Here is a 26,187-nt window from a genome sequence, read left to right as displayed (position 1 = left end):
TCTCTCTCCTTTGGCCAATGTGAGCTTTCAGTGGCCTGTTCCCCAGCTCTGCTCTGGCATGGCTCTGGTTCTGGAGGGGCGTTGGGTCCCGGCTATGCTCCACACTAAACGGCTCCTAGATGAACTGGTGGGGGCTGAGCGAGACAGTGGGAGAGTACGGAGCTCCATAATGAAGTGGGCCGCTGAGTGTGGCAGTAATGGAGGGCTTTGGCACGGAGCCGCTGCTTATTCAACCAAAGGACTCTTTACCGATAGAGAGAGATTAATCAAAAGCTGACCGCTGACCGCACACACACACACACACACACACACACTTATTAACACACACACACACACACACACACACACACACACACACACACACACACACACACACACACACACACACACACACACACACACACACACACACACACACACACTTATTTAGAAACACAGACAGACACACGCAAACACACACACACACTTATTTACACGTGCAGACACACACACACACACACACACACACACACACACGAGTGTCAAATACACTTGATAATCGAGTGTACTTTGGTTTGGTTTTATCGGAAATGGCTCCGACGCGTACTCTTGTGCAACACATCACAAAACATCTTGTGCCCCCCTCTCCCTCCCTCCCTCCCCCTCTCCCTCCCCCCCCTCCCTCCAGGCCGGCAGCACTGCTCTCGTCATCTGGGCCCTCCAAACGGGGACCACATTGGATCGAGACGCTGGCAATCAGGGCCGCGGTTCATCAGGAACAAATTAGCTCGTCTCTCGGCAGGGCCGGGCTCCCATTGGCTGGGCGGCGCGGCCCGCTCTGTTAGAGGGCACCCCAGACATTCCTGCGGATAATCTTTTCCATTCGCTGGCCCCGGCGAGGACAGACCCAATCACAGCACAACGACGGCATTGTGAGGAGGCTGCTGGCTGCAGCGCACGGCCCTGCTCTCTGTGGCGGGCTCGCTCTCGCTCTCTCTCTCTCTCTTACTTTCTTTTTCTCTTCTTTTCTTCCTACTCCCTCTCTCCCTCTCTCCCCCTCCCCCTCTCACTTCATGTCCCTCCTTCTCCCTCTTTTTCTTTCTCTCCCTGTCTCTGCCCCTGTCTCTCCCTCTCTTTCTCTCCCCAACCTCTTTCACTCGCACTCCATATTTCTCTTTTTTTCCCACTCCCTTCTCTCCTACTCTCGCCCCTCCTCTTTCTATCTCTCCCCTCTCCCTCTCCCTCCTTCTCCCCCTCTCCCTCTCTTCTCCGTGTCTTTCTCTCGCCTCCCCCCTCCCCTACGCTCTCTCTTTCTCTCCCGCCGCCCTAAAAAGTTGTTTCCCGGCATTACTCTTTCTCAATGACTTCATGCTGAAAAGAGGAAAAAACATGAGTTGTTTTTTTTGGGAAGAATTGGCGGGAGAATGGCTACCTGAACACTATAGGGCCTCACAGACCCTCACATCCCCTTCCAGTAAAATAAAAAAAGAATACTTTCCGAAAACAACCTCCCAAACAATGAGAAGCCACTAAAACCAGAGTCTGGCCACATCAGTTGTGGGCCCCAAAGAGCGCCAAAAGTCCCAGAAAGCACTGCTTTGGTCACCACCACAGCAGCTTGTCATTGCAGTGGCGGTGGGCACAGGGTGGCAAGGAGAGGGGGGGAGGGGGGGATCACGCCATCAGAGGAACAGTGGTTTGATTGGTAGCAACAGGTTCCATAATTAGAAGGACATGGTTATTACAGAGGGTTTAAAACCACATGGACTATGTACAGCTGTTCTCTCAGAACCAGAACCTCACCACTTACATTTATATTTCTATACATGTATATGTTATAACTAAACTATATTTATATAGTTATTTGACTGATGTTTTTATCCGAAGCAACGTTTAATATAAGTTTCATTCCGGAGTAGGTAGTAGTTAAAGCATCTTGCTCAAGGATGCTTACGGGTTAGAATGTAATGGTAGGGTTTGAAAAAATAAATCATTGACAACGTTTACCGATGTCTACTAAGACAGAGATAGCTGTCTCGTTATTACTCACTGCCTTCATTGGTCATGTCGCGATCAGCCAATCAGCCATGCCAGAATTTGCGCAGGAACCCGCCTTGACAAGAGGATGACAGATTGCAATGCCATTTGGGTTTTTAGACCAGAAGAGCGTGATGACATGTAAATTCAAATGCATTAGACTGGGGGCGTTGTTGCGCTGGCACATTGAATGGCCGATTGCAAATTGCATTGCCATTTTAATAAAGAGACTAAAAAACCACGGCAATATGGAATGCAATTGATTAAGCTTTCATTCAAATCAAAATAATTCAGAATTAATTGAGGATTGCAGTGCCACTTTGCATATTGAATTGCCGAATGCATAATGCATTTTCAAACAGCGTGATCAAATCGTACATTGAATTGCAAAATGCATCGCCATTTGAATGCAGAGGCCAAAAAGCATCCATCCTCCAGTAGTTTGCGGATAGCAAGCTCCAGCATGTCGAGCACTTACAAAAGCACCAGCCCCTTTTAAAAAGGACCAAAGAACTGTTTTTTTTCAAGCAAAACCAACAGAGCCATCGTCTTCTAATCAAGGCACCTCTAATTTTACAGGAAGCCGATCCATCCCCACAGCCAGCCGTGACAGTAAAAAATGTTGCAAATCAATCACAGGTAGCGGTACGAGAACGGTCCTGAGAGCCGGCAGAGACTTGGTGTGCCTTTGACAGATCATGCAGAGACTTGTCGGTTGTCCTGTGAAACAGAGGGGAGAGGGTCCACGATTTGAAGTCTCTTTGTCACGCTCATACTCTCTCATAAGGAAGAGAAAAAAGCCCAAAAAAGCACAGAGTCAATATTTTTTTTTCAGTTACCGGCTGAACTTGCAATGACTCATGGCCCTGCGTTTTAACCTCATGTTTGTGAAACGTGAGGCCAGGAAATGCCTGATCACAAACTTTAATTTGAATGGAATTACCTTTCACATGTTTTCCTGTCAAAGAAAATAACAAAAGATGATAATAAAATAAAATATGTAAAAATATGTATAAATGTATAAATATAGCCTGCGATGGCGGTATTACATAAGAAGAGGCTTTACATAAGTAGTACTTTATGTAAGGATATGTTTCTCTACACCAGTTTTTAATAAGTGAAACCATGTTTACACTTTGGATTAGGGTTAGTGATTAAAAAAAGTAACTATTTCATAGTTATTCACAGGTCGCAAGTGAGAGTTGGACTGAGGCTTCGTGACTCAAGCTGTGGATGAGTAAATATGTACTTTATTCATCCAGAAAAGAGATGAACAATAGTCACAACCGAAGATCCGAGGGTCAAATTCTACGAAACTCAAGGACAGAAATATTTTGTAAGCAAATCTTTATAAGGAAGCACAAATACAAAATAATCTTTAGATTCACTTAACATTACAACAACGTCAAACTGATGAAGCCCAAAATCAATTCAGAACTGGATGAGACATTGAGGAACACGTAATTCGTTCACCCCCATAAACTTCACATGCTCACAGAATCTGTACAAAAGCCCTCAGATTCTGTGCCTCCTTTCCTCTGACCTTGACCAGCTGAGGTCCTCCACTCTTGTTTGCTTGTTGCTTTCAACAAAAAACAACAAACACTGTTCTTTTATAGATATTTGTTCATGTTCATTGCGTTTCTGTATTTTTGGTGTTTTACTTATGTACATTCGATGATTCATTTACTATTCTCTGTTGTTACTATTATTTTTTCTATCTTGGACAGAACAATTATGACAGTTGACCACGTGATTAATCAAGAAAATCTTGATCTGAGCACAGTGTTTAAAATAGTGTGTTGTCTTCATCACAGGTTAATACAAGTCAGACTATAGTACACACACACACACACACACACTGACCTAGCCAGACTGTACATCCACACCCACACACAGTGGAACACATTGGCTTCACCAGACTGTAGTACACACACACACACACACACACACACACACACACACACACACACACACACACACACACACACACACACACACACACACACACACACACACACACACACACACACACACACACAAACACACAAGAACACACTGGCTTCATGGACATCTGTTAGGTTGTCCGTCAACAAGGGGGCTCCACATGCAAAGGAGCCATAAATCATAAAACCAGACTGGGCCCTGGCTGTAGAGGGGCCTCTGGAAGCCGCCCCTGACGACAGGCTGTTTGTGTTGGTGTGTGTGTGTGTGTGTGTGTGTGTGTGTGTGTGTGTGTGTGTGTGTGTGTGTGTGTGTGTGTGTGTGTGTGTGTGTGTAGGAATTGATTGCACTTTACTGCACTGTACATACTTCCATCAAATAAATTAATATGAAATAAATAATATTCATAAATCAAAATAAATAAATGATTACCAATTATTCCTGATAGTATATATCATCGTAAGATTGGTATTCCCAGCCACAGTCAAAAGTTCTCAGCATCCCATATTTTATATTCTAACAATCGTTAAATATTCTTAGCACGGAAAATCTGCATTTTGCCAGATTAACTTTGAAACCTTGAATCGATCATGTAATAATCCTCATAATAAAGATTTCTATATTTTCAATACTTTTGACCTATCCCAGTGACTTGAATGGAACCTGAACTTAAAACACCGCACAGCCAACAAAAACCTCTTCTGTAGCAAATGCAGCCTTTTGCACATTGGACATCAAGGTTAACACCTTCATCATACGGGAGGGAGGTCAGAGGTCGACGGCGTACGTACAGTGGGGGTTGCCGGTGGCCAGGCGGCGCTGGTGCAGGGAACACATCCCGCTGAAGCAGGTGCAGCCCTCACCTGGACGACCTCGCTGGGGGGGAGGGGCCAAGGAGCACTGGGGCTTCAGGAACCCTGGGGGCGAGAGACACAGACACAGACTGGCGTTAGACTCAGAGAGAGAGATAGAGGGTGTCAAGTCGAGAGAGAGAGAGAGAGAGAGACAGAGACAGAGAGAGGGTAAAGGAGAAGGAGAGAAAGAGAGAAAGCAAAACAGAGAGAGAAACAGAGAGAGAGCAAGAGAGCGAGATTGAGAACGAGGAAGAGAGAGTGAGACAAAGAGAGAGAGAGAGAGATTTGCGGGGCGGAACAGAATAGTAGCTAGGGGGGTTCCAATTCCAGCCTAAAGGTTCTTGGGTTGAACCCCCGATGTCCACGGTCTACCTGTTAGCATCCTAGGGCAGGATGCCCTGACCCCTAAATACTCCTTAACAACAATTAGCTATCTGAATTAAATGGGAGCAATTTCCAACGAAACAGATAAAAGCTAAACAATTGTCAGAAACAGTAACAGAAGGAAAGCGGCAAAGGAGAAGCAATGGTGAACATCGGACACAAGACTGGATCCTCTAGGCGCTGCTCACGCTCTTCGCACATGCTCACTGCAGACGTAGGAGGTGCTGTCTGCTAAGGCAGTGTACTTCAGCAGAGGAATGACATCTCAGCATCAGACGTCAACATGCCCTGGCCTTGCCCTCGCCTTCCCCGCAATCATCATCTGCCAGTGCCCACCACAGCTCCTGAAGGCCGCTGAAGGCTGAGGCGTAGCCAGTCCAGCTGTTTGTTTAACAACTCCAGGTGATTCCCAGCATGTATCCATCCTCTTCCTCACCCTGCCTGTCATACACATGCGCACAATCCCTCACAATCTCAGCAATCCCCGCTTCCAACAGGTTTGCCTTGGACTAAACAGAGCTGGACGCAATCGTCCGTTTGGGATGCAATCATCCAATATCCGGATGCATATTGACAGCAAGCAGAGATTGACATTATTCTTCATTCGTTATCGATGACCAATAGCAGGTGTATTTGGGGGCGTGTGGGGACGTTTGATAATTTTTACTGAGCACCCTTGTGAAAATGAGCCTCCCGACTCACTTCCACTTCGGGTTGTAGCGGTTAGGACGCAATGAAGATTTTGAGTACGCCACAAAAATTCAGCCAGCAGCATAGGTTAGGTGAGAAACTGTGATTTATTTTCCACGCTGAAATGGCAAAGCCAAACAAAATACTTTGATAAACGAAACCAAAAATCAACCAGAGGGTTGCTCACTTGCAAAGTTCCGTTAACATGAGAACCACGGAACATGTACCAGCCTCACAGCAAGACGTCTCTCTATGCCTCCATCAACCCCCTTCAAACCAGAAAATACCGGGCTTAAATAAAGCCAACCAATTAACTAAAATGGTAGATACCAACTATCATGGGGGTTCACCAACCCAAGTACCATAATACATTAATATTTTATAATGAAATCATATTTGACCACACACTTTATTACACATCTTAATAGTTTGAATGTTGATGATGAAGTTCACTGTTGCAAAATGCAAAATACCATAATAATTAAACTTAGCAAATAACGTCCGTCCCCCCTTACAAACAGTCGTGTTCCTGCATCCAAATCAGGCAATGATTGCATTTCCAGGTGCTCGTGTTGCCTGGGGTTCAAAATGTCTGGGGACCCAGGAAGTTGGTGTGGCTGTCATGGTCTGTTTGTGTCATGCAAAATGTATGGGTTAACGGCAGAGAATGGGTTATGGAGCATATCGGCTGGTACCTAACCGATTGCGAGGATGTTTACATGCAAGTAACTGAAAGGCTTTGTTGTTTGCTGCACTGCGGGCGACACTGCGGGCGACAGAAGCCTGATAAAGCGCTTTTATCAGGCTTTATCAGGCGCTTTCCTGTATGCTGTACGTTCCTGCACTTAATGTACCAACTTACTGTATGTTGTACGGCCTGGCACTTAATGTACATACTTATTGTATGACATACGTCCTGGCACTCAAATAGTTGTAAATAGTAGGATTAGTAAATAGTAAGTAGTAAATAATAGTAAATAATAATTGTGTAGCATCTTATCCTAGCTTACTTTGTTGTATACAGGGAATGGGTTCATCTAGTGAGTTTTGGTGCCTGGCACTTGGTTCTATGAACCTCCTTACTGTTCTGACTGCGATAAATTGTTTCTCCTTCTTCTGACAAATGTACTTGTAAGTCGCTTTGGACAAAAGCGTCATCAGCATCAATGGCCTTAACCGTCCTAAAGGCCATAACCCCTCTCCTAGTGGGACCAGGCCTGATCCTCATCTGCCCCCACCCGTAGGCCTGCCTGGGACTGCGTCTACAGAGAGGGGCTGGGCTGGAGGATGAAGACGGCAGATACGTGTGTGTGGCTCCCATCTCCATATAGATGTCCTGGGGGGCAGAGGGTGGGTGTGTACGAAGAGCGTCTCCCTGTCTGTCTTGGGTGGGGGGGGGGACAGGGCTGGGGGGGATCAGAAAAATCAGGCTCAATAGGGAAGTCATTATCTGATACAATGGCGGGACTGATGGCAGCGTGACGCCCCCACCCCCCCACCCCCCCACCCCCCCGAACCACATTCAACACGGTCATTACTGCTGTCTCCGTCAGGCAGACGGAGATAATGCGGACCAGTGTTATCGGAAAATGTTCTGTTATTTTTTTTGCTGTTGGTTTTTCATACCTTTTATGATTAAAATAGAGCACATGTATCGCATCAAGATCACACAACGTGCACGGATACATTCTGTGCTGCAGCTGACCTCTGACCCCAGTGGTGATCTACACGGCTAAATCCCCCACCTACTTTTTTAAAATCGCCGCTTGTCCTCTTCGAATGGAAATGAGAGAGGGCATCTGATTCCATTCCTGTGATTATGGACACGCGAGCGACGAAAAGACGGGAGGCTGCCCTTTTCCTGTGCTCGCGTAGAAAGAGAGAGAGATGGGGGTTTCGAGAATAGGCAAGGTCTTTTATCGAGTGGGCAGCTCAAGCGTACCTCATGGGCGAAGCCTTCCCTGTGCAGAGTACACGCAAGGACCTTTATGCTATCGGAGTAAACATAGGAATAAGGAGCGGAAACGTACAATGTGGCCCGTGTTTTGAGACACCAATATACTCGACTTTTATTTGCACCATGAAAAAGCGGCCGCCACTCCAGATGAGCTCAGAGAATGACATTTAAAACAGAGGCAAAGGGATATTGAATTAGTTCCCCATGATAAGCTGTCTGAGGCTCTGGAGCGCTGCGCTCACAAGGCTGTGTGTGTGTGTGTGTGTGTGTGTGTGTGTGTGTGTGTGTGTGTGTGTGTGTGTGTGTGTGTGTGTGTGTGTGTGTGTGTGTGTGTGTGTGTGTGTGTGTGTGTGTGTGTGAACGCCCGCCTGCCTGCATGAGTGTGTATGTGTGTGGCACAGATCCTGGCATGTGGAAATAAACGTGTGTGTAGCGTCTGGTCGGCCTTTAAATCTGTTGCTCAACTCTTTGATTGGCGTGATGGATGATTCAGCGTATAGACCGAGTCAGAGCAAGTCTGGGCCAGTGGGAGCGAGCACAGACACTCTGAGATTACGCCAAAAAGCATGGATGACTTCAACAAGCCTCCTCTTTCCGTTGCTGTACGGAGCAGGAAAACAAAGGCGTTTCCCCGCTTTTACTTAAAACTTCTCTGGCCGGCGCGTTAAACCAACAACTGTGAAATGAACATGCGCCACCAAACTATGGCATTATATGTTATTTACTTCATCAACCCTCAGTGAAACCTGTCATGATTACCACAACCGCCTCCGTGTACACATTTGAGCAACACCTCAACACGATTACACAGCTCTTTAACAATATCCAGCCTTTAATGGATTTGCACGAGGCATCCCACACAATCACAAACCTCTCATAACAATTTACGGTTGATTATTCCTGCGGTTTCAGCCAACGAAGAACGAATCTCATTCAGACTCTTAAACGTGCGCGCTCCGTCATGATGAACTTTCCCATCTTGACCAAGCTAAAATTTTCTTTGGGCACATGGCAAATTCCTGCCCGAATTAAAAGGTCAAAGGGCACACCGTGACACACGCCACAGCGCTCCGAGCGTTGTCACCAGACATCAGCGCGTTAGCATGTGAGCTTCCAGCTCCCCAGTCAACTGAGACTTTTTCCCCCCCCAAATTCTGTCTGTCCTTTCTGGGCTAAGCCGAAAGGACAGACAGGGGCCTGAAAAATCCCCTGACTGTGAGTCTTCCACTGGAAGAACGTTCCCACGGGATGCGATTCCCTCTCAGATCCACACCTGGAACCAGACCCCAGGACCGTGGGAGATGGAGAGGACTGGGTCAATAGGAGGATGCCAAGTTATGTTAAGGACTGAATGACTTGGTCTTGGGTTCTGCTTGGTTTGTTTTTGTGTTTCTGTCCACTTGGCACCTATTCCGGTCCTCAACGTCCCTGGAAGGGAATCCCTCTTCGGCCCTCTTGTCATGGTTTCCTCCATCTGGGTGATGGGAATATCCCCTTGTCCTTCAGAGAGATTTAGGGTTGTGAATGTGGCCTGTGTAGCCATTTAAGACTGGATCTTTGAATATAGTCAATTCATGTCAAATTGACTTGGTTCTTCTGAGAATTTCTACTCTTCTTTATATTGTAGGTCCTATCACATGTATTGATAATTTGCTTTTGTATATAAATAGGTCCCAAGCATTTTTTCAAGCGGCAAAGTGTGCAACAGAACTGAATTAGCAGTTGGAACCCATAAATAGCAATTCAACAAAAGATTTTCAGCAATGCCCCCCCCCCCACCCCTTTCCCCCACACACACACACAAAAGTAACCAACTAATTTCCGAACCTTGACCTCGACCTTGAACGAAACAACATTGAAGGGGAATGGAATGAGATGTAATGAAGCGCTGGGCAGAACTGCAAGGAATCCACCGGCAATCAAGTCACGACAAGGCTTGCAGGGGTTTCCCTTCAAAAGAACCACACTTAATGACTCGGCTGCCGCCAAGTCCTGAGTAATAATTGTACATTTGAAACGTATTTGCTTCCCCCCCCACTCCTCTCAACCCCCCCCCCCATCCTCCTCTCTCTCTGCTTGCTTGGCAGCTTCCATCCATTCAACGGTGGGAAGGGATAGAGGGGGGGGGGGGGGGGGGGTTGTCCTGGGCACCTTGAAGTAAATGATGAAAGCCATGCACGGCAGATGCTCCGGCATGTAACGTGCACACCCCCGCCCGTCCCCTCCCCCCCAGCCCATGAGCAGGGGAGGGGGGAGGGGGGGGGGGGGGTGTACGCATGTTGGGTCATTAAAAAGGTTCTCTATCACATGGTGTTCGTATTTGTCTTAGCCCCCTCGTATGTATACAGTACCAGGCTCCTGATTACCAACCATGTTTGATCTCCACTTCTCTTTCTTCCTCCCCCCTTTCACTTCAGGAGAGAGAGGGTGGGAGGGAGAGATATGCGTAGAGCGGGACGGAGAGAGGGATGGAAAGAGAGGGAAAGAAATGTTACAGGGGGACACAGCAAGAGTGGGGGAACGAAAGAGAGGGAGGGAGAAAGCAAGGGAAAAAAAGATGGAAAGGGAAAAAGAGAGAAGGACAGAAACATAGAGGGAGAGAGGCAGAGAGAGGGAGAGAGGGAATAATCAGAGCAATGTAAACATGGTGGGGGTCTCCTCGTTAAATATAGGTCACTAACGCTAATGAAACCGTAGAGTTTAAAGCGCTGGCTAATGAAACAGAGCTCGGGCAATGGAGTGCGAGTGGAAAAAAAGGCTCTCTTTGTACGAACAGGAACCCACTGGAAGAACGTCTTAATGAGCTAAAGGTGTGTGACTGTATAGCCTCGCCTTTGGATTCAAAGGGTTGCATAGTATACACGCCGTTACACAGAATACATTTGGAAGACAGCGTCTTACAGCGCTATGAGTATACACATCATTGATCGTGATGGGACTCTCATAGATAATCCAAAAGTGTAGTAAAAGTTTGTAAAGTAATTATTTTTTTGACCAAGACCAAGAAACCTTGTGAAATATTGGACATTTTATGAAATACAGGAATGTGTAGGAATTAGCCATCGAACAGGACATTGTTTGCGGTATACTCGTAACCATGGCGACCAAGGCAGAGGTCAGAGTTGCTGTGTAGGGCCTTGATGCATTTGCCAGGCGTAGTAAAACCTCTGTTACCACGGCGACCATTGTGAAAGTGAAACGCATCTTGCATTTTATTTGTCAGCAGAGGCCCCGTCACGCCTAGCTGGATGTAGATGAGCTTCAATGCGCTCACCGCTTCTTTTCATTTCACCAACTGAGCTTTTCTTCAAACACCCTGTGTGGTTTTATTTATTTACAGGTACCATTCCATTGAAAATATCTTTATGTCTCTTCTCTACGCCTCCACCTCTTTGTACTTATGTTGCCGTGGCACCTGCATTTACCATCAGGGATCCATCAACAACATCTGATTCACCTCAACATTAACATTCAGTCACCGAACAAGTTATTTTATCGAAAGTCACTTAAAGGTGAGTTTGGGGCTTTGGATAAAGTAACTATTTTTCCAAAGAGTTATTCGAGTGAGTGACTCTTGTTTCATGTGGTCTTAGCTAGTAGTTTACAGTGTGTTTAATTTGATAAAAACACCATCTGTCTTCACTGACCTATAGTTTAGTTTTCCTGCAGTACATCATATTTTTGGCTCATTTCATGTCTATTCACTTTATGACCAATATGGTTTTATCTTTGAGCAGAGCACCTGTGACAGTCACAATTTTCCGCTGGCATCGGTAAAGCGTTCTCTAAAAGAACCGGCATGAATAAAATATAGCGTTGTCCTCCACATTATGCAGCCGTCCCTTTAAGAAGCACGCTGAGAGATGTGTTTTGCTTTCAACTGAAGAGCGCTCCACACAAACCTCCAATAACAACAGCGGCGGATGACACCCGGGTGGTAATTGCGATGGTTGCCATCGCGGAGGCTCTTATTAAAAGCATGTCAGCTATCTGCGAAGAGCCAGAAGATTGGACCTCAATCAGACCTCAGCCTCGTCCTGTCAGAGATTACCTCTCATCAGGGTATTCTTCTCCTTATCCCGGGGGGGTCATGACCTCTGTTTGAGGCTTGTCATGGTGCAACAGTATCTGGGCGTGTGTACGCTATATACGCACACTCAGCGGATTTGTTTCCCCCTCCCAGACATTAACAAATTCCCTCCTGAGAAGGAGAATATTTTCAATGTGCCCCCAAGCCCCTACCTTCCCTCCACTAAAGAAGTGGCGGCAAGGAGGATAAAAGTGCATACCAGGCGAATAAAGAAGAAGAAAGAAAAATATACAAAAAAATAATGCATGGATATACTGTATGTACAGGTCGGGAGGTCCTGGGTTCGAAACCCGGTGTCCGCGGTCTAACATGTCAGCACCCTTGAGCAAGATGTCCTTAAACCGAAAGGCTTATTAGCTTTCTAAAAGGAATAATAGAATTATGAGTTGTTTTGTAAATGATTACCGAGTTAAGACATACGACATGAAAAGACGGACCGAAACACAGACAGACGGAAACAGACGGACAAAACAACCCCCCTTCACGGACATCAAGACTCTGAACAATAGAAACACTACACTGGTCTGATTCTCCACTCCCCCCCTTCTCTATTATACCCCCCCCCACTGGGTGCCTTCAGGCCAATCAGGAGCCAGGAAGCGGGCGGCCACAGCCGGCCAATGGGGAGGGAGGAGAGGTCAGGCACAGCGGGCGGGCCCAATAGGTCCCGGGGCATCGGGGTGACCCGGGAGGCTGGAGGGGGGTATTGACTTTCACAGGGTTCACCAGCCTCCGTGGTGCCCTAACTATTTCATAAGGTATTCTGTGTCGGAAAAACAAGCGAGCCACAATCCCTCCCTAAAAACACTTGGATGAGTGCACAGACTTTTCCCAAATATCCCAAAGTGCCGAGGGCTTGAGAACATTGCCGTCATGGCTCCGGGGCTGTCGTCTCACTACTTTTCCATGATTCGCCCTGGACTTGGATAAGTCTATGGATTAGTCCGCTCCAATGGAAAGTAAGGCCATATATTTTAGGGTTAGAACAAAACAGACGCCTATTGTGGCTTCGGATGGAAACAGTGTGCAGAAACCAGACCTTCAGTGCTACAGTGCAGTGTTGTGTGTGCATACATGTTCTCTCCAAATCATTATTTACCCTTTTCTCTCTCTTTTTTATTCTTATTGCTGTCCTGTAACTGTACTTATGAGATACACTTATTGAATCTTAATGTTATCTGATCTTACAAAGAACACGTTCCTCTACATCGTATGATACATTGACAAACTAATCGTTTCAATTGCCCTACCTCCCTCCCCCCCTTAAATCCTTTAAGTCAAACACCAACCGTTGCCGGCAGTAAAGAAAAGTTTAACGGGACAGTTTTATTGAAAGACTTATTAAGCCACTGTGCTTTGTGAGGGCTGAACTGAACTGCTTTTGAAATGATCCAACAGTACACCTCTCTGCCCCGGCTCATTCACACCAAATACCATTCTTCCCCGACTCAGATTCAGTGTGCGTTTCAAAACACACACATACACACGCATGGCCTCTTGGTAACGCGACTGGCCCTTTTGTGCATAGTGATTTCAACTGTATACGACAACACACTTTTTGCAAAACAGCCACTGGTGGTTCGGTGTATAAAGAAGGAATAGCGTACATGTTCATAGCTTTCCATACGTGCATTGGAGAGATTGTCCCATCTTCTGCTCATACCTTCGTTCAGCTCTCACCAATATTTGTATTTTTTATGTTTAACGTCCTAAACAAAGCATGAGTGCCCTGAAACTCAGTGACCTCTTGCTGTCTCTGTAGGCACTCTTTTAAAACCACACGTAACTATCAAAGCATCTTCCGGTCAAACCGTGGCACCAGAGTCCACTCTTAGTGGATTCCTGCTGTTGAACAAAGCCCTGGATGCTACAGCCTACGACCAATAGAGGCAGAGTCTTCTCATATTCAGCTCCTCCACACACGACTGCAAGCCACACAAGATCCCATAAACTGCTGTCTAGCGCAGGCGTTTTCAAACGGTGTGACGCGACCAAGCGGGTTCTCAGCAGGGGACCCCAGTGCACCGTGGGATGTCACAGCAAGAGACCGTGGAAAACACTTGCAACCTCTTCCTGTGAAAAGTCTACAGTCTATACTCACTTTGCGGAGCTCTGCCCGTCCACACTGAAACAGGCTGAAGACACAAACCGTCACTTTATCTCACAAAAAGCACTTTATCCAGCTGTGTGGTCCGTTGATACGTGGCAATTATCAGTCGTGGTGTTCATGTACAACCGCGCTTTGTCCCCCCTAGATCGGTCGACGCGTTCATCGGGTGAAACTCGGTACAAGGGCCTCGGCTCTACTCCACCCACCGTGGGGAACATAGTGGACGAGTGAGTGGGTGGGTCTGAGATCACAACCAGAGCAACAGCTCCTTGTGTGATCCCCCATGGCCCTTTGTCCCGATCATTGTGAAGCCCCGGACTCAAAAAGGGAGAGCGCTTGGTGAACGGACCCAGACGGGGTAGAGGGACGGGGCGGGGGGGGGGGGGGGGGGGGGGGGGGGGGGTGTAGAACAGAGAGAGAGGAGCTTAAAGAGTGTGCTAAATGAGGTTAGAGCGAGGGAGGAAGGAGAGGAGACTGGAGGGCGGGACCGACACGGCGTCAGGGCATTTCTCTGGGGGGGCAAACGGCGCACCAGTCGTCGGCGTCCTTGGGCAAACCACGTTAATCTAATCTGTGTGGCGGGGGGGCCTCGCAGCGCTCCGAGACAGACTGCTGAGCGGGTACGAGACGGGCCTGTTGTTTTGACCAGGGACCGGAGACACAGGAAGCTATTTAGAAAGTCGCTGCTATCCCTCCATGGATCTCCAACAGGAGCTGTTCACATGACAAGAGCCCCTACCCATGATTCAACTGCCCCCTGGCACACTGGCCTTCCCCCCCCCCCCCCCCAACCCTCCCCCCGCCGCTTGTGTTGTGAAGCGTCGACACTAAAAGGGGAAGGAGGAGGGAGAGAGAGGGAGGGTTGGGGACGGATCTTGGGAAACACCGCCGATATGGGTGGGATTAGCGCCCATATGCACGGCCCGGGGCTGTTATGAGAGCAGGCTATGTTTAGCCCTGATGATATCGGTTACCCCGTTGATGCGCCTCCACTGCGATTAGGGTCGGGGCTTTGTGATGACGGACCGTATCAGACTCCTGTGTTGTACAGCACTGGACGTGCTCACGCCAAAAGCTTCTGGGTTAGACCCCCCCTATATACACAGGCTACCTGTAGGCATCCTCGAGCAAAAAGCCTGAATAGTATAGAAGAACAAGCAACTGTTTCGGTTTGCTTAGTTTGAAAAAAGGTTTGGTTTTTCAAAATAAATGTTTGGTTTTCTTACATTAAGATCACGTTTAAAGTTGAATGCAGAAATGTGTAGCTGGTCAAAGGAAGAATGTAGGAGTGGGGGTTAGGAGCTCTGTTGACCTATGACCTATGACTCACATTGTCCGCCCAGAAGCTAGGTTCCAAGGCACACTTCCTGCCAGCTTGCTAAATTAACTCCCCACACGCACACTGATAAACCTTCCCCTACGGAAGAGGGATCCCTGCTCCATACGTTAGGCCCCTGCAGCAAATAACGTCCAGCACGTTTGGAGATTACACACAAACACGCTCAGGACACACACGCCCAAACACACACAGAAGTGAAGATTGGAGGGTGGGCGCTCCCTCTCACGTCCTCCGTATTAGCACGGTGTGCTCATGATGCCTGAACCAACAACCGTGGTGGATCCATACTCCTGGTTACCTGAAGACCTGTCATCGTCTGGCCAGATCTGTCCTTCCTAGCCTATCGTCTCCTAAGCCCTCCAAGTAACCTATGTGGTTCATTCTGAATTAATGACCTAAGATCAAGATACTGTACTACAGTATATTTAGAGCTAGATACTATAACTATAGCCCTAGGTTTCCGCTTTAATTCCCCTCTGGAAATTCTTATCTTACAAATCTCCTCTCACAAACTAGCATAATAGCGACGGGTGCTGTAAACTACATGCATATCATTTCATACATCAAAGAAGAGGTTTCCTTTACCAGTGGGGGGTTATCCTAATTTTTCTGTTGAAAAGTATATGTCGTTTTTGTGAATCAGCATGTATTATATAATAATATTTCATTACAAGTAGCCGCTGGTCATATTTCTCATCAGCCGGACCTCAGAGAGGAGTGAGGCAGACTTCAACACAGGCAAACATCCCTTTGGTTTCAATCTGCTCTCTCATTCTGCAGTGCAGTGTTGAATGCACACACTGTGGAAAGATCCAAAATACATTTTCAATGAAACGCATTAAGGTTCATCTCAAGCTGGTTGGCGCGGTTGTACACTAAGGAAGAAGGAATATCGATTAAAAATAATTATTTTATGAACATCTGTTGATGAGTTCCCATGATCAAATCAAAATATTGAGATAGCACACAATCTATGGAGCTCAGTTTGCTCACCCTCACTTGGAAGATTTAACACAGGATTGTTAAATTAAAAATCTAATGGGATGGCACGTATATATACATTTCTATATGGATGTGTGACATTCCCTATGCTTATTGTAATGATACATTCTACAGCCCTGTCTCAGGACATATATATACATATATATATATATATATATATATATATATATATATATACACACAACTTGAAACCTAATCAAAGCTATCTTTGTGTTGTACGTCCAGCATGCTATTGGCATGTATTCATGCACGTTGCTTATTAATGTTGTTAATACCTCTTCTCGGAGGCGGCAGTCCTACCACGTCATAGCAGAACTCCTGCTATGACGTTCGCTGTTTCGTTACAGAGATATTCAACTAATTTGCGTGATTGGATCAAGCTTTCAATAAATGTATTTCTACAATTGCCAAATACTCAAGAGTTGATTTAACTTTTACAGACACTTTTTTGCAAGTCAAGTTCTGCTGGCCGAGTTTGTATTCGCTGTTAATAACCAATTACACGCATGTAGAGAACCCCACCTCCGGCGGCGTGATTGGCCGAAACAAATATGAAGCAAAAGAAAGTGAAACACCCCCGTTCAACCCGGTTTGAGCTTGTCTTCCATCAGACTTTAGATAAGAATCTAAAGTCTGATTTGAGGGACTACTGAATACATAGACTAGTGTTGACGAGGGAATGGCTCCTCCAAGTCGACAGAGAAACACAGTGTCTGTTCCGGAGCCGAGACTAACCTCGGCTCACTCCTTACGGGGATGATGAACACGATGGCTTCCACCTCTGGGTGCACCCCAGCTGCCTGCTTCAACCCCTATCCCCACAAACCCTCCAGTCTACAAGAACACACTGATGTCAGGGAGGGATGGGTGGAGGGATGAATGGATGGAGGTTAGATGGATGGATGCATGGGTCGATAGAGGATGAATCGATGGGTGGGTGGACGGAGGAAGGATGGGTAAAGGGACGGATGACAATGATAGACTGATGGAAGGTTTTATGAAGGGTGGATGGGTGGATAGATGGAACTATGAGTGGATCTATTGATGTCTGTATGGGAGGGTGGGTGGATGGTGGGGCGGACATATTGGTGGGTAGATGCATGGATGGGTGGAAATGGATGTAACAAGGGAGGGGGTGTAAGGATGGTGACAGTGCTCTGAGTGCAAACAAGACTGAAAGGGTGGAAGAATGGTTAAATTACATGTATCCCAGATGCCTATCAAGAACATATCAGAGATTAAACCCTGAATGTCAGAGAGAGAAAATGAGGGAGAGAGATATATGCATGGAAGCAAGAGAGAGATGGAGAGAAGTAGAAAGAGAAAGGGATATGCAGGTGAGTGAGAGAATGGGGAGCGAGAGTGAGGGGGATGAGAGAGAGCGAGAGTGATAGAGAGAGCGAGAGCGAGAGCGAGAGCGATAGAGAGAGAGAGAAAGAGAGAGAGAGAGAGAGAGAGAGAGAGAGAGAGAGAGAGAGAGAGAGAGAGAGAGAGAGAGAGAGAGAGAGAGAGAGAGAGAGAGAGAGAGAGAGAGAGAGAGAGAGAGAGAGAGAGAGTAAAGTAGGTCAAGTCACATGACAGGGATTGGACTGCATGCAGGATTAACCATCCTTCAGCATGTGGTCATTTACACAACAAATGTAGATTTCATTTGATGAATTATTTTTGTCTGTTTGGGAGGGGCCGAGGGACGGCACTCGGTACGTCCAGCATGACGTCACGCTTCTAACTGGCAGCCAATAGGAATGCACTCCGTTGCTGCTGTCAGCCAATAGGACTGGTGTACACCAAAACAAAGTGTCCTTCGAGACAGGAGATGGAATGAAACATCGATAAACTATCCAATATACTGTATATATCTATACACAGGTATGTGTGATTTAGAATTTTTTATTGATCGTTCCATGTACATTATAAAAAAGGAAGGCCAGCATTTTACCACCAGGAGTATGATTATGAGTACGAGTTGTGTTTGTGAGAAATAAATGCAATGTGTTCAATATCTTTTCCACGTTTCTATCACTATTTTGGTTTTAACATAAAGCAACAGTTTTGTATTCTAAGATGGGTGTACCATCATGTCCGTCGATATACAGCAGAAAAGTGTTGAGGTTGTGAACAGACATCTCTGCGGGCATCCCACCAGAGAGCCTTTATACAGCCCTTCTGATGGGTCTCGTGAGCTCAGCACCACATTTGGGACCAGCGTGCGTACCTAATGCAAGGTGACTGGGATGTGCAAAATGCCACGGGTACCCTCCCACATACACACGAACACACACATACACACAAACACACACACACACACACCAACACGCACGCACATGCACGCACACGCACACACAAGCATGCACTCACACACACCCACATACATGCACACACGTATGCAAGCACGCACACACACACACACACACACACACACACACACACACACACACATACACACACCCACACCCACACACACACACACACACACACACAGACCTGCTACTAATATCTTCACAAAGCTCTACTAATCTTCTAGTATAACATGTGAAAGAAGTCCTTCCAATCGATTAATATTCCATTTATTTACCCTCCTAATTGAATTAACGCGTCCTATCGGATAACTCGCTAAACTGATGTCAGCCAATCGATTGGTTGTGTTGTCAGCGATGACCCTAAGCAACATGTGGGAGGACAACACTCTCCCCTGATCCCGGGCAATAGATCCATGATGTCTGCCCTAGTGTGGTACTGTAGACCACAACTATAATTTTAGAAGCTCAGATCCATGATGTCTACATTAGTGTGGTACTGTAGACCACAAATATAGTTTTAGAAGCTCAGATCCATGATGTCTACATTAGTGTGGTACTGTAGACCACAAATATAGTTTTAGAAGCTCAGATCCAAGATGTGTGCCCTGTTTTGGTACTGTAGACAAAATTATAGTAAGACAGGCTTAGATCGAAGATGTCTGCCATGGTGGTATAACTATAGTTATACAAGCTTAGAGAAACTATATCTTTGGTAAAGTGTAGGGCACACTAGAATTTGTACAGAAATGTCAGGCCATTTATACGATAGGTGTGTTAAAAACGTCTACCATTAGGTAGAAAATAGTAAGGCACACTGTATTAGTAGTAGAGATAAGAGATTTAGGAGATAAACAGTAAGTCTCTCATTGCCTGAGGCAATTACATTTCTCCTAAAACCAAACGGCACAAAAGGCTGATATAATATAAGCCGATATGTTGTAATGTCCCTTAATCTATAAGAAACAAGCGGGAACATGAGAGATTAGGGCTTTTTTTATTGGAGCGTCGGGAGTTGATTCCCCGAGACACCGCAAAACTCGGTTGGTTCACTTTTTCGGGAAAGACGCAACATTTCTTCTGTAAATCGACAGGTTGTGTACCTCTTATTTATTTACATGAAATATCGTCGATGACATCACCGGCTGCTACCAGCAGACGCAATCAGCGAATGAGCCGCAACGAAGCCATTCCAAAAACACGCATCCTGCCTTTGGGCAGAGTTTGAAGAGGGAAGTAAAGAACCCCTCTTTATCTCAAATAACAAATTCTGACCAAGAAGGACAGACTGTCAGATCGCCTTAGACAAGTCAAGTGATGAGCCCCCTCGCATGGAAAATAAATAAACACAGTCACGCAGACAGCGGAAGAGCAAGGTCAATTTTCACAGTAAGAAACAAACAAACACACACACACACACACACACCATGTGGCCCAGTCATGGGAGACATCGGGTATGAGACAGCAGAGTACATCACAGGCAGAGAGCAAGAGAGGAGAGAGAGAGCACAAGATAGAGATGGTGAGAGAGAGAGAGAGAGAGAGAGAGAGAGAGAGAGAGAGAGAGAGAGAGAGAGAGAGAGAGAGAGAGAGAGAGAGAGAGAGAGAGAGAGAGAGAGAGAGAGAGAGAGATGGAGACAACAGAGTTAGAGAGAAAGAGAGGGAGAGGGATCGGGACAGAGAGTGAGAGAGAGAGAGACAGAGAGAGAACGAGAGCAAGTGGTTCTTGCGGTTCATATGTGTCCATGAGAACACAAACACACACAAAGACCTAAAACCACCTAGCATCCTGCGTTGCCCGGTAAACAGGGGCTCAGGGTACGAGGGAGGTGGCTGGACGTGGTTGGGATGGGACATGATGTTCTGTCATAGAAGCCCATCCGTTGCATCGGACTCAAAATGGTCAATGGTCTGTTTTCCAGGAGCACACAAGTTGCGGTTCATCTACTCATCCATCAGCGCCGAAAGCTTGGATGATAAGAAAAAAACCTCCCTATCTCTGTTCTCCTTTCACTCTCTCTTAACAATTCCCTCCCTCTCCCTCTCCCTCTCCCTCTCACCCTCCCCTTGCCTCCCTCCCTCCCTCCCTCCCTCCCTCCCTTTCTGGGGGTTGGAGCATCAGTGAGCCCATCAGAGGCCAGCCCACACCTCTTTCGATCATTCACCACGTTATCAAGCACCTCGACTCTCCTCCCTCTCCCCCACCGCCTCTCCCCTCCTCACCTCCCTCTCCTCCACTCATCCCTCCTCCCCCCTCCTCACCTCCCTCCCCTCATCTCCTCTGCACTCTCCCTCCTCCTCACCCCCCTCCTCTCCACTCCTCTGCCCTCTCTACTCCTCTCCAGCAGCTGGTTCCCCTGTAGGCTACCTGCCTGTCAGTGTAACACACACACACACACACACACACACACACACACACACACACACACACACACACACACACACACACACACACACACACACACACACACACACACACACACACACAGCCACTCTCCTCCCCTGGTAGGACAGAAAGACCTCTCTCCCTCTACTTGTAGACTCCTAATGAGTGATGATGAGCGCCAACGTGTGGACACCACCGGGGAGGGGGAGGGAGAGGGCGGGGGGGGAGGGGGAGGTGGATGAGGGGTGGGGTTCTAAGGGATGGCACCGTGGAGAAGAGCGCACAAAAGGTGCTCGCGGCGCATAGCTAATGAACAAAGCCTGGAGGTCTTAGCACCGAGGGCGGGGGGGGGGGGACGAAGAGAGAGAGAGAGAGAGAGAGAGAGAGAGAGAGAGAGAGAGAGAGAGAGAGAGAGAGAGAGAGAGAGAGAGAGAGAGAGAGAGACATATCAGAGTTGTTGATTTGATCGCTGGGACCTCTATTCTTTTTTTTGTTCCCCTTTAGGGACACTTCACACTTCAAAAGAGAGAGAGGAAAGCGAGAGAGCATGGAGAGAGAGAGAGAGAGAGAGAGAGAGACAGAGAAAGAGAGAGTGACAGACAGAGAGTGCACCCTCGCATTCACGTCTCTATCCATTCCAATGACTCCAAACTGATTATACCACCAGAACGAGGTATGAGAATTGTGCATAAGAACTTCTCCAACCACCTCTCACACATTTCTCTGTAGAATATAACTACAACTGTTTAATTAGTCTTTCGATAATCCATGTATTATTATGATGTAAACAACACGGCCAGCTTGGCCCTCAACAGCCCATGGACACATAAACAAAACAGCAGTGCCTGCTGTACAACATCAAATATTCCTTTAAACACAACGGCAACAGAGTATGCATTAGCAGCTTAGGGCCAAATCACGTCCCACTGCAGTGCCTCAAGCAAAACGAGCACTTGAAACGATTAGTCTATCAACGGGAAATCAAAGGGTGACTGCCTGGTCTTTTGGTCTCACAGTCTGCTGTAATGAGATGAGCAATGAGGTTGGACCTTCTGCTGTAGACTGCAGACGTCCAACAGACTTTAGTTAGTTTACAAGAAGACTTAAGAGGCGTTTGGACACCAAGTGAGAACCACTCCATTATTTCGTCGCAACGTTAGGTCAGGATGGCCTTGCTTCCGATCTCGCGGAGGTTTGCTGCGGAGGGGTCTCATATCCGAGTTAACAATTATTTGCCACTCGCCTCGCTCGAGAACACAGCACACACCCAGGCGACGCGCACGTGTGTTCGACCGCGTATCTGCAGAACCCGACTGGACCTCAGAGTCCGTGAGCATCACTTAACTTCCTGTGGATGATTTCCCCTCATTAAATCCGGTACATAGGCTACGCCATTGGTTTGTGTTTTTGCGTAAAACCTTTTTGTGCAGATGAAATCCTCTATTTGTTCTTTTTTGATTGATGTGTGGTTGGGTTGGCCTTGCGTCCCGGTCAGTGCACTGCAGACTCCCTACCGTTTGTTTCGACACAGATCCACGTTTCACCCATTATATATTCTTGTGGCGTGGGGAAAACTTTCCGGGTCTAAATCATAACCCAATCCAATGACCAACCACAAACACGTTCCAGCGCTGCCCGAACCGCACAACTAAAAACAAAGAGATTATTTTTTATGCCTTCAATTAAAACCAAAAAAGCCACCACCAGCTGTGGGCGAAAACTTTTTTACGACTCATTTTTTCACGTATTTTTCTGTATTTTTATTGGGTCCTGGTCTGACCCGCAGGTTCGATCCCCCAGCTGGACGCCCCACTCACTTCTACAGTGTTTAATTACCCCTAAGGGGGGGGAAGGTTGGTCACATGGGTCCAGTTTTGTCCCCCTATAAAGTGAGTGAAGGCCAGGGTTACTACAGGCCACGCCCCTTCGTTTACACGCCAAGGGGGGGGGAGTGGCAAAGCGAATCCATCGCACTGAATGAAAAAGTTAAAAGGAGCAAAAAATCAAAAGGAGGGGACTCTTCAATTCCAGGGAATTTTTCCAGATGTTGCAGAAATATTCTCACTCAGACCGGTCCAGATGTGCTCACACTAACTACGGGCGTTGCTTTTTTTCTTTCTCACCGTGCCTTTGCTCTGCATTTCAAGGACTTGTCGTTTTTTCTTTCCCCTCTCTTTCTGCTCTCCCTTTCACCCAATCACTCCTTCTCTCCCTCTCTCCCTCTCTCCCTCCCTCCCTCCTCTCCTCTCTCCCCTCCTCTCTCTCCCCCCTGGAAACGGAGTTCCCTGACAGCAGCTTTTAACTGCCGGCTTTTATGGGCCCGGGGGTACCTTAGTATTCACCACGAGACCCGCTAATAAACATACCGCTCATTCTCTAGAGTGTGTGTGTGTGTGTGTGTGTGTGTGTGTGTGTGTGTGTGTGTGTGTGTGTGTGTGTGTGTTTAGGTGTATGAGCGTGTACGTGTGTGTGTTTATGTGCGTGAGAAAACAGAGAAACAGAGTGATGGAATGAATACAAAAAGAGACAGAGACAGACTGAGCGCGAGGGAGACAGAGCGAGCGAGCGGTTCAATGCCGTTTCCCCTCCTCACCTTCGTCATGCTCACAGAGAAGTGTCATAACAATTGACTCTTCTCAGACTCTTTTCAAACGCGCGCTCCTCCGTCCAGAGGAGCAGAAGAACAGAGAAGGGAGATAAACAGAAATCAATAAATAAGGAATGAGAAACGGAGGAACGAATAGGGGCGTGAGCCCAGCGCCTAGCCACTCGTCTCCCACTGATCCCGTTTGCTTTGCGCCTCTTCTTCCCATCTCTCCCTCCACACCTCTGCTCCGCTAGTACCCCCGCGCCCCCACTGAGCATGACCCGACCGCGCCCTTTGACCCTCCCCTCCGCCAGACAGCTCACTGGGCCGCTCCGACCAGAGCTGCTCCCGACCCCTTTTTGTGATGGTGGAAGTGTCTACGCAACCACATGCACACGCGCACACACACACACACACACACACACACACACGCACACACACACACACACACACACGCACACACACACACACACACACACACACACACACACACACACACACACAAGCATCGCACACACACAAGCATCGCACACAAATACATACCAACACGCACACAGGCACTCACACAGGCATATACGCACACACACAGGCACACACAAAAAGGCATGCACAAACAAACAGGCACACACATGAACATTCAAAAGCGCCTTAGAGTGCGGAGATACACACATGAAATACATACACAACATCAGAACACGCAAGCACACACATGTAGGTGAGCATACCCTAATACAAGTTTGAGATCAAGAAGACACACGCACACACACGTACAAAACATACATTAACCGCCATCTTTCCGCGCATGAATCGGAGCAGCAAACATGCATGCAGCACGTCTGGCATCCACGCATGAGTAAGAGCGTCACCAAGACACACATGCACAAAGCAAACAGCAGTGCGTGAGGAGCAGGCGGCGTCCTAACCACGACACTTGAACTTGTCAGAGTCGTCTGAGGAGCGGGGGAAGGGGGGGGGGGACAGGCTGTGGAATGCTGCGGAGCTCTTAGACCTAAAGCAAACCTACAGAGGCGTTCGCGCGCATGTCTCTGTATGTAGAGCGACGCGCACCCCCTCTCCTCTCCTCTCCTCTCCCCCCTCCCCTCTCCTCTCCTCTCCTCTCCCCCCACCCCCTCTCCTCTCCTCTCCTCTCCTCTCCCCCCACCCCCTCTCCTCCCTCCACTCCCCCGTAGCAGGAAATGCAACAACATGCTAAACACATGTGTAGCGGCGCGAGTGACTGGGCCGCGAGCAGACGTGCATTCCAGCACGTGGTCTCAAGTTTCGGGTTGGTCGCCATGTGTCCGTGTTTAATAAATAATGAGCAACATGAGAGACCCTGAGATGTTTGAAATCCAGGCTTCCACCACAATGCCTGAATAAATTAAAAGAGGTATGATAAAATTGAAATACGCTTGGTATCTTAATAAATGGTAAATGGTCTGCAGTTAGACAGCGCTTTTTCTGACCACTCAAAACACTTTCCAATTTGTGCCTCACATTCCCCCATTCATGCAGACATTCATCAACACATTCATACACAGTCAACACTAACATCATAGTTATTCAGCTGATGCTTTTGTCTAAAGGTTCTTACAATAAGTGCATTCAACCAATGGGATATAACCCTAAAGGTTGCAAGAGTCATGCAAGTCCATAAAAGGTATCTTATAAAGCCCGGCAGCAGCCAGCTGGTCTGGAGCAGTTAGGGTTAGGTGCCTTGCTCAGGGACACCTCGACACTCAGCTAAGTTGAACTGGGATCAAACTAGCAACATTGACCTGCTTTACCTCCAGAGCCACTGTCGCCCCAACTGCTTGTATTGTAGATAAAGAAAATAGAAAAACACCATTATCTGAGGAATGCACAATATTGTTTAGAAAATGGACAATAGTGTAGCATGTACAATAGAAGCGAGACTTTCTTAGATTTGTACCATTTTTTTGTTCTGCAACCGTGAAAGCTCTTTTTGTCAGGGGCACAAGGCTAGGTCATAGCACCTATCGATGTATCAACATGGAGGCACACAAGCAAGAATCAATATATAAATACTTCATCAGTCTTGTTCAGACGGTGGACAATATACCATTGTTATTCAGTTTCTTGGGCATATAATGAAAAAGATTAACCCATTCACCTCTGTCATCCTTTTATTACTTATCACTGTTCCTGATTGGTCCGATTTTCCGCGGTTAGAGTGATTTCGTTCAGTACAAGGTTTCTCTTTAAGGTTAAATATATGATAGACAGATCAACCCAATACTCCGACTTGTGAGTTGTGATGACACAAATGGGTAGTATTGGCTAATCAAGATCAGTCCTGTTGGTGAAATAGGGGCCCTGTATCTAGGTATTGACTTTCTGATGTACGTTTTGAGACAGCTACACAACTGCTCTGTGTGTGTTTACGTGTGTGTGTGTGTGTGTGTGTGTGTGTGTGTGTGTGCGTGCGCGTGTGTGTTTGTGTTTGTGTGTGTTGAGCACACCAAGCTGTTGGATCCCAGGGTGACACACACTCACACACACACACACAC

At 47.1% G+C, this 26,187-nt stretch overlaps 1 protein-coding gene across 2 annotated transcripts in view; it reads right to left on the bottom strand.

Annotated features, from left to right (window-relative positions):
• rxraa (retinoid X receptor, alpha a) overlaps positions 1 to 26,187 on the bottom strand; it is a 103,655-nt gene that overhangs the window by 69,403 nt on the left and 8,065 nt on the right. For both annotated transcript variants that reach the window (XM_030341577.1, XM_030341578.1), the window contains exon 2: positions 4,752 to 4,877. In XM_030341577.1, coding sequence (XP_030197437.1) covers positions 4,752 to 4,877 — 126 coding nt within the window. The remainder of the gene's footprint in view (positions 1 to 4,751; positions 4,878 to 26,187) is intronic.

The sequence above is a fragment of the Gadus morhua genome, chromosome 19 (assembly GCF_902167405.1).
Source record: "Gadus morhua chromosome 19, gadMor3.0, whole genome shotgun sequence".
Lineage (NCBI taxonomy): Eukaryota > Metazoa > Chordata > Actinopteri > Gadiformes > Gadidae > Gadus > Gadus morhua.
This window is presented reverse-complemented; position numbering and strand designations above follow the sequence as displayed.